The sequence below is a fragment of the Syngnathus scovelli genome, chromosome 10, assembly GCF_024217435.2.
Source record: "Syngnathus scovelli strain Florida chromosome 10, RoL_Ssco_1.2, whole genome shotgun sequence".
NCBI classification, from domain to species: domain Eukaryota; kingdom Metazoa; phylum Chordata; class Actinopteri; order Syngnathiformes; family Syngnathidae; genus Syngnathus; species Syngnathus scovelli.
Genome location: NC_090856.1, coordinates 273,544 through 283,505, shown reverse-complemented (window position 1 = coordinate 283,505; position 9,962 = coordinate 273,544). Strand labels below are relative to the sequence as shown.

At 46.4% G+C, this 9,962-nt stretch overlaps 1 protein-coding gene across 2 annotated transcripts; it reads right to left on the bottom strand.

Moving 5' to 3' along the window:
* Positions 1–105: 105 nt before the first annotated feature.
* Positions 106–9,737, bottom strand: LOC125976130 (glypican-1). Of its 2 annotated transcripts, XM_049732054.2 has the most exons (11): positions 9,075–9,221; positions 7,939–8,899; positions 4,731–4,889; positions 3,691–3,908; positions 3,274–3,447; positions 2,882–3,047; positions 2,684–2,814; positions 2,241–2,381; positions 2,026–2,156; positions 1,655–1,830; positions 106–1,433 (listed from the first exon to the last, which is right to left on the bottom strand). In XM_049732054.2, exons 3-11 carry the CDS (start codon positions 4,837–4,839, stop codon positions 1,243–1,245), a joined length of 1,437 nt encoding a protein of 478 aa, XP_049588011.1. In that variant the 5' UTR covers positions 4,840–4,889; positions 7,939–8,899; positions 9,075–9,221; the 3' UTR covers positions 106–1,242. The 2 variants fall into 2 exon arrangements, with proteins under 2 accessions (XP_049588011.1, XP_049588010.1); XM_049732053.2 differs by lacking the exon at positions 7,939–8,899 and having other exon boundaries at positions 9,075–9,737.
* Positions 9,738–9,962: the final 225 nt, after the last annotated feature.

Sequence of the window (9,962 nt, the reverse complement as noted above, 5' to 3'; positions counted from 1 at the left end):
TAACAGTGGGTGGTCAATTCTGAAACAAATAAAGAGTTCTCTTGTTTGTATTTTTCAATAACAATACAGCTTTTTGATGCAGTTTAAATGCAATGCAATTTAAACTTCAGAAAAGTTGACTTTACTTCCACTTGTTTTCTTCTTTTATTTGGTCTCGCAAAGTACATTTTACAATTTGTGCACTGTGGATCTTCCAACAATTATAAAGAGCTCATTTTAGGTTACCCAGTCACAAGTCTTCATCTTTGATCATAAAAAACTTGGGGCCCGTTCCACCCAGTGTTGTAGTTCTGCTCCATGAAAAATAACCAAGGGAGTGTCGTTAGTCAAGAGTTTTTGTTTTTGAATCGCTTCGGTGTGCCCTTATGATGTCCGGCGCTCGCTCCACCAAAAATCCCCCCTTGGGTTGTGTGTTGTGACGTATGTGCTCCGTTTGGCGACTAAAAGTGGCAGAATAATGTGAGGTTTTATGAAATAGCAGCAAAATCAAATCATTTAGAAAATCAATCTTTTAGGAAATTGCTTATCTGTGCTTTGTAAGAGTTTTGATGTGGTGATGAGAACGATAACATTTGCAACCACAACATTTAAGGCAGGCAGGCGTTCATTGCTGTGTAGGCCAAACATTTGTTAAGCCAACAAACAGCACAAACTTACTTGACAGCTTTTAAGGGATTCCTTCCCAGTATATTATGAACGTAGTATATATACACATACGTATATATATATAGTATATATACACATACGTATATATATATATAGTATATATACACATCCATGGCTCACCCTGGCGCCAATCTTGTTTCCATGGGATGCAAACAAGATGCGCACTGGCACATTTCTATCTTACATCAATGTTGTTTAGGTACACACCCGCAACATGGGATGAAATAAAAAGAATATAAAGCCTTGAACACACGGTTGCATTTGTCACTGAGCTCAGTCCCTGGTGAGTAGAGCACAAAAGACCTTGTAGGATGTCACCATTCACTCCTCTTTTGTAACTTGCTTGTTTCATTCAATTCATCATTCTCTTTCTCGGAATTCATTGAAGCCAGCTCAACAAATACAATCAAACTAATAGTGAAAGCACAAGGAGCAAACAAAGACTGTTTGTTGTTCGTGCCACTTTTTGATCCTCTTCACCAACGTTCTTGAATGGACTGTTATGTTCCCCTTCCTCCAGCTCCCGTATGATGATGATGATGCATGCGGTCCTTCTCTGCACCAGGTGGCAGAGCATCATCGACCAAAAAGTAGCAGCAGGCCAGCCGACGGGAGCAGCCATAGGAGGCTCCACGGGCGGCGGCCTCGACACGTGGCCGCACCTTTGACTTGCTCGGTGTCTTGAGGGTACGCGTAAAGTCCTGGTCTGCTTCGAGCGCACTGACCGCTTAGGCACGTGCCGCTTCCTGAGCCGCTGATGTCGTCGCCTGGGCAAAAACAGCAAAATGCCCGTTTGCGTTGGACTCAACAGCGCCGTGTCGATGTTTGCAACCTATTCCAAACGATGAGCAGGCCGGATCAATCCGAGAATTAGAATACTCTCAATGTCGATGAGTTGTGCAGCTTTAAGCGGCTTTGAGCGGCTTTGAGCGGCTTTAAGCGGCTTTGAGCTTGGCCAGTGATTGGTGCAAAAATGTACGCTACTCACTTGCGTCCTGGAAATCCACATCATTGCCGTCCATGGCATTTTTTAGCCTGTTGCTCATAATTTTGAGTTGCATGATTTGTTGCCGGATGGTCATGTCTGGCTTGGTGATGTCAAGCTCCACCTCTGGATTGTTGATCTGATTAGCCAAGCCGTCCCCCATCACTTCAGGAAGGTATCTTCAGGAAGAATGAGCAATAGGAATAGTATTGATTTTTCACAAGGAACTGGTGCTGAGTGAGTCAGCGAGAATGATATAACAATGACTCTGTGCAGGAGTGACAAACAAAGACATGCCAAAAAGAAATAGACAAAGTGGACATGAACATGAGGTTGGGCTTGGGACAAAGACCATTGAATGATTTCTTTCCCACCTGGCTTTCGTAATGCCGTTCCAGCATTTCTCCTTGTTGGCGCCAGCTGTTGACAACTTACTGCAAAGCGCGATGGGGAGCTGCAGCCAATACTGTCTCATTTCCCTCAATTGACTGGAGAGATCTGACACCTGACCGTGACAGCATGACAAATCCAAACACAAAGGTCCATTGGAAAACCATCCAAATGATTGAGATTGACATGGTAAACACACCTGCATCTCAAGTCTGAGGCCCGCAGTAGGAGAGGCTTTGTATTCGGAAGCTGTCAGAGGACCGCTCTTCTTTTTCTTTGGCTCAACGAGCGTTGGACTTCCCGTGCCTGACTCAACTGGAGTGCCGCACGTTTGGTACACCTATGGTGGGGAAAAGGCACATTTACACAGATTGTATTTGCTCATTTATTTACACTCAGAGATAGCTGAGTAGTGTATGGTAGCCATTCTAATAGAAGTATAAAATTCGCCGCTAGATGTCACCACAGACAGAGTTACAATGCTCATTTGGGAAGCGTCGCAAATGTGGATTTTGATTGGATGGATATACTGGAGGCATACAGTCATCAGCCGACAGTTCGCTAGAATTCAGAAATACACACCGAAGATTGACACTTGCAATTTGTTGACCATAATGACTCCATGTAAAAAAAGCATCTTACTTTGGCTGAAAAGGTGTCAATGTTTTCCTTTAGCAAGCCGACAGCCTGAAAGATCTGAGAGGGGATGGATGACAGGACCACATCCAGACCGGGCTCGGTGCTGAAACTCGACGCCACCTGGATCATGGTATCTGAAGATGCAATTTGAATTTGTCAATATCCGAGCTAGCGGCGGTACCTTCCTCAATGTTGTTTGACCTATAAGATTGTGCCACTCGGGATTCAGATCAGCTTGGTTTGCCAGGCAGCCCTTCATGACATTGGAGCAGTAGTTGACACAAGGTTTGACGGAGGCCAGGCCACGGCAGTGCGGGCAGTAGACCAGTTTCACCAAGGCCTTCACGCATTCTGGACTCAGAGGAACCTGGGGAGGAATCATATATTAGACTGCGTGTCGTGGCGTACAGCCTCTATACGTAAGTACAAATCCTGTCTAGAGCTAGAAAAGTGTTTTAAGCTATGGGGGGGGAACTGGTATTTGGTCAATATGGTCGGTCTCTCAACAGCACAGATATTCATCTGGGTTGGTGTGATCAAGTCCAAAAGTACTTGTCGCCCCCACAATGTAAAGTGTTTGATCCAAGACTCACCTGTGAAACCTTCCTGACAACCTCCCCACTGATGATCAGCCCTTGGACAAATGACCTGGCTGTGACAAAGGCCCGAATAACCTTTGCTTTCATATCCCGCGGGACATCGCCGAATGGTCGCAAGGTCTCTTGTTGCTTAGCAACACACTCGAGGTAGTCCTCGGACAGGGTGACCTGCAAGGGTGGTGGTGGTGGTGGTGACAGCGACAGAGCCTTGTTATAGCTTTTTAGACTTAGACTTAGACTTAGACTCAACTTTTTTTTGATTCTCTTGTGCATCTTCTTATGGCTTTAATCACACTATTGGGGAAAAATGATCAACAAAGAGCAATATTGCGGTTTGCTTTTTTTTTTTTTTTTTTGGGGGGGGGGCTTGGTCCACCTCAAATGACTTCTGAAGATGGAATGATTACTCACCTCTCTCGGCGTGGAGCTTTTAAAGGTGCGTTCCAGAAGGCGCGACCAGAATTCGGTCAAGGTCTCGTCCAAGTTAAGAGCTGAGCCGCGGTAGTACTGTTTCAGGTCAGAGTACAAATCGCCATAGAGTCTTGTATTTTGGGAGTATAGGGCACCGAGAGGAGATAGCGCCTCCTGGAGGGAGCGTTCAGAGCGACCGTGCAGCTCAGTGAAATAGGCTGCACGGTCAAAAAGGAAGAAACACATTCATGATTATGACACGATTCTCATTCATTTGAACCATTTAATCATGTGAATGAATCCCCCCCGCCCCCCATTTGTTTGGCCAACAATGTATTTCAATTCATTCACATCAGATCTGAAATTTTATTAGGAAGTGAACCAGCCCACGCCGCTTGGAACCAATTGGGGCCAATGTATCATTCATTCATGTCTAGATTTAGAAATAGACACAATGAAATTGTCACGTTCACCGCATTATCTTTTTCCTTGCGATCCAAAGCCGTGAAGGTCGGAAACACTTGGCTGGTGGCCCCAGCCGTCACATCTGCCGTAATGACGCATTTGTCACTTGCAGCATTTATCCGTCTTCCATCTTTTTTCTCTCCCTTTCCCTTTCCTCTCCTCAGTGGGTCAACTGTTCATTAGTGGAACCAGCCCCTGCCCCGGGGGAGGGACACCTCCCTCCCTCCCTCCCTCCCTCCCAACCTCCCTCCCTCCCTCCCTCCCTCCCAACCTCCCTCCCTCCCTCCCTCCCTCCCGTTTGTGTGTGTGTGTGTGTGTGTGTGTGTGTGTGTGTGTGTGTGCGTCCTTCAGGATCAGGGCATGGGCTTATCGTGTTTCATTGTGTGTGCCTGACTCTGCCTGGCCTCATTATAAGAGCCAGTCAGGGGTCCCCTTGACAGACTTGACATACACATCCGCCCTACCATTGAAGTTGTAGTTGGGTGCAGAGCGCATCCAGAGCTTGCAGCAAACAAAGTCACCAACAGTAATGAGTTCATTCTGAACACACACACACACACACACACGTTACGTACTGTCAAAGCTTCTGTAGAGCGTGTTGAAGGCAGCCTGCAGTGACCTGCCGGCCTCTCTGATCAGCACCTCTGTCTCTCGTGCACTTAGAGCCTCCAGGTTTTCCTCCATGCTGTTAGTACAACAGGTTGGCCCTTGAGGACAGGTCCTTAGATGTTCACCTGGGCAACATGATTTAAGAATGGCTTACAATCCATAAATTAGGGAACGTTTCCATTCATGCTTTGAACCGAAAGGCGCTTGGATTACACATGGCATTATTACGAGCCAAGGTCAAAAGAATTCCAATTTACTATTCCTTCCGTGCACACGCACGCACAAACACTAATGGCATGCGTACGCACAATCTGAATCTGTATCCAAAGTGATGCTTTTATTGCAGTTGTCAATGATTCTCTTTTGCAGTGATGCCTTTGGAGACTTTGTATTTGGTGGAATTGTGGCAGACTGCTGTTGAAACAGATTTACGATTAATCCAAAGCCACGCTTCTTTTTGTAGCTAGCCTCAATTATGTGGATCAAGGTCAGCAGACACGCAATTTAGAAGATCACGCCACTGTTATTCATGACACAAACTCACACCGGATGGGAAGAAAAATACGACGGCCGCTTTTATCCTTCTCAACACACACTCACAGCGAAAAGAGATAGTATTTCATCTTCGATTTCATTGTATACGTGTACACAAACTGTCTGGAGCATTTGTTGTTGAAGCCACGGTTACAGCTTTTGATCATAACAAATCCCGAGAAAGTCGCAATGTTTCAACGTTCGTATTAATACAATATGTATTCATGTAATATTTTAAACTAACCTTTGTGTTGGAAAATAGTTCAGCGCAAAATATTGAGTGATTATTTGATTGCTATGAAAAGAGGCTTGTGTGCATGTCATTCAGACAGGGAGGTACTTATACTATATTGGTCTGAAACATTACCAGACTAAAAATACCCTTCTCTACCACAGACCAGCCCTGTCTGCTGCCCACCATGTGTGTGTGTGTGTGTGTGGGTGTGCGTGTGCGTGTGTGTGCGTGTGTGCGTGTGTGTGTGTGTGGTGCGCATATATGTGTCGCAATTGCACCAAGCTCACATATAATACGATAATTTTAGGTCATTTTGGGAGTAGTCAACTGCACTCTCTTCATTTCACCGTGTAAAAGAAAAAAAACATGCTCCAGACGAGGGAAAAGCCTGACTGCGCAAAGTTGACCATTCAAAGTTGGATCCGTCAGTCACAATAGGTCAGAGGTCACGGCAGCTAACTTTGAGGGCTAGATTTAGCATGCGTTAGCAGCAGACTGGAACCTGCAACGTTTCTGCGTCGAGGAAAAAAAAAAAAAGCATTGCACATATTGCACTTGAAGATCCAAAAAGGTGGAAAGGAATGAGCATTTAGGTAGTCTTTCAAATTGGGCAGGTTGTGAACTAGAAACTGCTCACATAGATAGATTAAGTGAGCTGGATTAGCAGAAGATTAGACATCAAGCCTTAATCCACCAGCGCTCTAATGGTCCTGGTGATGGCAAGGTGACAAATCAAATGTGCTCTTTTGCCTCTTTTTGTGTCACTGAGCAATTCAGCCGGCAATTTACTTGTTGGGTGGGTGAGGTGCCCATGAGAAGAAAGGGAAGGGGACATCAGAGGCTGTCAAGGGGCATCAAATCTCCTGGACAAGAAGGGCATTGGGGTCACCGGTAGAGGGCAGACGGCTTGAAATTTGAGAAGGAAGGAAGGAAGGAAGGAAGGAAGGAAGGAAGGAAGGAAGGAAGGAAGGAAGGAAGGAAGGAAGGAAGGAAGGAAGGAAGGAAGGAAGGAAGGAAGGAAGGAATATATGTCATATGTGCTCTTTGTTGCATCTTTAGCGATTAATTTTGTCAGTATAATTTTGGGTTTTGGAGGCTTGACAGTGCAGAATGGTTCCAGTGAACAGCGTGAACCAGCATCTCTGCAATGGCTTAAGGGAATTCAAAGGTTAGTCAAACGGAAAGTAGGCCACTGTGACGACTCCTCGCTCGCTGGCTGGCTGGCTGGCTGGCTGGCTCGCTCACTCGCACACCACGCAGGAGACGTGGCCTTGCCTTAAAATGGCACTGCATGACATTTAGTCATCTAAATTGCCATGCCATTCATTCAATCAAAGGAAATGCCATGACGTCTGTCTCAAAGTCTGAGGGAGTCGTGAAATATTGAAGCGGTGTCATGCATGGCTTGACTGCTACTTGTCATATTTTATTAGCTTCGCTCCCAAATCTATGTCAGTGAAACATGATTCCAATTTGCATAACCAATGTCTTTTCATCAGACATTTTTTTCTCCTCCCATTGGCCAATCTATTTACTATTCAGACAGGTAGTCAATACAATTAGAGTAGACGTGGACTTTCATATTGAAATGTAAGTATGTATGTATGTATGTATGTTCATTTCTTGGGATAGATTGGATGAAATGTCCAGAAGGAGAGAGGCCAACGATGAGCGCTATTTGATTTGCAACTGATCACTAAAATCACCAAATTCAGGCTCTGGATTGGACAGCCTTTTTGCACTCGTATGAATAGCCGTCAAAAAAGTCACATATTTTGAAATTGCATCAAATAGGTCATACGATTTGAAAGACTATTTGAAATGACACTGTTGTTTGTGTTTGTTCATCAAAGAAACAAGCACAATCTCGTGCAATGTTCACCAAGCCGAGCAGGAAAGAAAACGGTTTCATTTTCTCGCCGCGGGTCATCTGATCACATGGGTGTGTACTCCTCAGCAAGATAATGCCTGTGTCAATGGAACGCTTTGGGCGCTGTTGCCTTTCAAACAGCAAAAACAAAATGAGTCAGGTGAAGGAAGGCTGGCTGGCTGGCTGGCTGGCGGGCGGGCGGGCTGTCTGTCTGCCTGTCTGTCTGTCTGTCTGTCTGTCTGTCTGTCTGTCTGTCTGTCTGTCTGTCTGTCTGTCTGACTGGCTGTCTGTCTGTCTGTCTGACTGGCTGGCTGGCTGGCGGGCCGGCTGGCTACATTGTGAGACCGAAATGTGCTCGCAGGCACGCGGACAAAGTGGCAGACAGCAGGAAAATGAAACCTGTGGGACAATGCCTCTGCTCTGTGACACTGACAACATTGCATTCTTAAGATCTGGAGCACGCATACCACGTTCAACTCTTATTAGGTCAGATAACGAAATGGAAAAGCAGCCACCGAGACCTTGAGTGACTCACTTTTTCTCTCTTTTCTTTCTTTCTGTTCATCCTTGTGCCAGTCGTCCAGTTTCCTTCGCTCTTTCCCCCATCTGAGCGCGCTTCTAGCCGCATTTGTACGCCTCCCTCTCGTCTGTGTGTTGCTATGGCGTTCAGCATCAAGCACCCACGCACGCACGCAAGCACGCACACAAACTGCCTCATACGTATCTCAGCACACGAGCGAGACATATGTGAATGACCTTCTGCATCATCCCAAGCTGATACACAAGCACAGCCGGCGCAGTCTTTTGTCTCTTTATTTCCAGCCTGCCTGCCTGCCTGCCTGCTGCCACCGTGCACCTTTCAAAGACGCATGATTGCTTTCAAGGAAAAAGGTTCTCCCGTGGCCGTTCAGGCGACTTCATCCGAATGTGTGAACTGCAACTCTGGCATATGTGTGTGTGTGTCTGTGTGTGAACTAACGGGCTGAGCAAGCAATTGTCAGTCTGATTGATTACCTGACGTGCAGGGTAGGTAATTGACTGGATGATTAGAGAATGGAAATGATGCTTTCAAAGAATGATTGCTGCAGTATAAGCAGCCCCTTTTGTTCAGCCTGACTTGATGTTTATCATAGATAAGCATCACTTGGAGTTTTAGATCATGCTGCAATTACAGATCCTATTTACACACACGCACATGTGGGGAAATTGGCATGCAAATAAAAGTATTTTGGGGTCATTTGCTTTTGCAGGCACACAGTGGTAAAAAGCCACAAAAGACACCATCATAGATTAGTTTACCGTAAAACAGATTGATTACGCCTACTTGCAAACCTATCATCATTTGAATGGGAATCATGCGTGCGTGCCTGCGTGCGTGCGTGCGTGCGTGCGTGCGTGCGTGCGTGCAGGGCGCAACCCCAAATAGCTTGTCAAAGAAACTGCAAATGGGAGTAGCCCTAAAGTGCATCAAGTGAGATCAACGATGAGGGGTCCACCTTTTAAAAGAAAATAAACAAATGAACATGTGGAATGAGCAATCAAATCACAACCATTTTAAGCGCGCTCTCTCTCTCTCTCTCGCTCTCACAAATAGGACAATATTTGGAGAGTGTCAAGTGTAGGAAGACACAGTACATACAGTTAGTGTTTGATTGGTTCTCCTCAACTCACCGGAGGTCTCCGTTTGAGGTACTCCGGCGAGCGTGAAGCCCTTGCCGGTGTAGAACTGGCGCAGGTCGGCGCAGCTTCTGTCCAGGGCAGGCCCGGTTGTTCCGCTCAGCACCGGCAGCACACACAGCACCAGGACAAGCATCCTCTCCAGCCTAATCCAAGAAAATCCGCCAGGGGAACACTGCATCGCTACTCCTTCAACTATGGTGAGAGAGAGAGCGAGCGAGCGAGCGATGTCGGGGAACTATGGAGCAAGTGGGTCGAGGGAGACACCAAAGCCGAAGCCAGCTCCTATTGTGCGGACGAGGCGCTCGCTTGGAGGTGTCAGGTACGGCGGGCGCACCTCCTTTCCTTTCCTTTCCTTTCCTTTTCTTTCCTTTCCTTTCCTTTCCTCCCGCTCCTCTCCTCTCCTCTCCTCTCCTTCCCTCCCTTCGCCGCCGCCTCCTCTTCTGGAACGGGAGGGATGCTGGAGACAAAGAGAGCCACAGGGAGGGAGAGAAAGGGGGGGGGGTCTGCAGGATCTCAAAGATGTTGTATTAAAAGCGTTCTTCCTTGGAGAATAAAACAAGAAGCCTACGTGGTGAGAATTCGTGTGACATCATCCCTCCCTCTGCACTCTCACTCACTGTCTCGAAGAGATTGCAACAATTTGGATACATCAGAGCGCCCACCGTCCATCTCTCCCCATCCAAATGACCAAACCACGACCCCTATGAGCAGTAAATAAAATCAATTCAACTAAATAAGGATCATAAAATCCGTCCAAATCTAAATGAAACCCAAATCCAAACTCTGCACGTTTTTCCTGTCCTTGTGTGCGTTTTGTGCAGATACTCTGGCTTCCCTACGCAATCCAAAAGCAAGCATGCTCCGTTAATTAAAGACTCA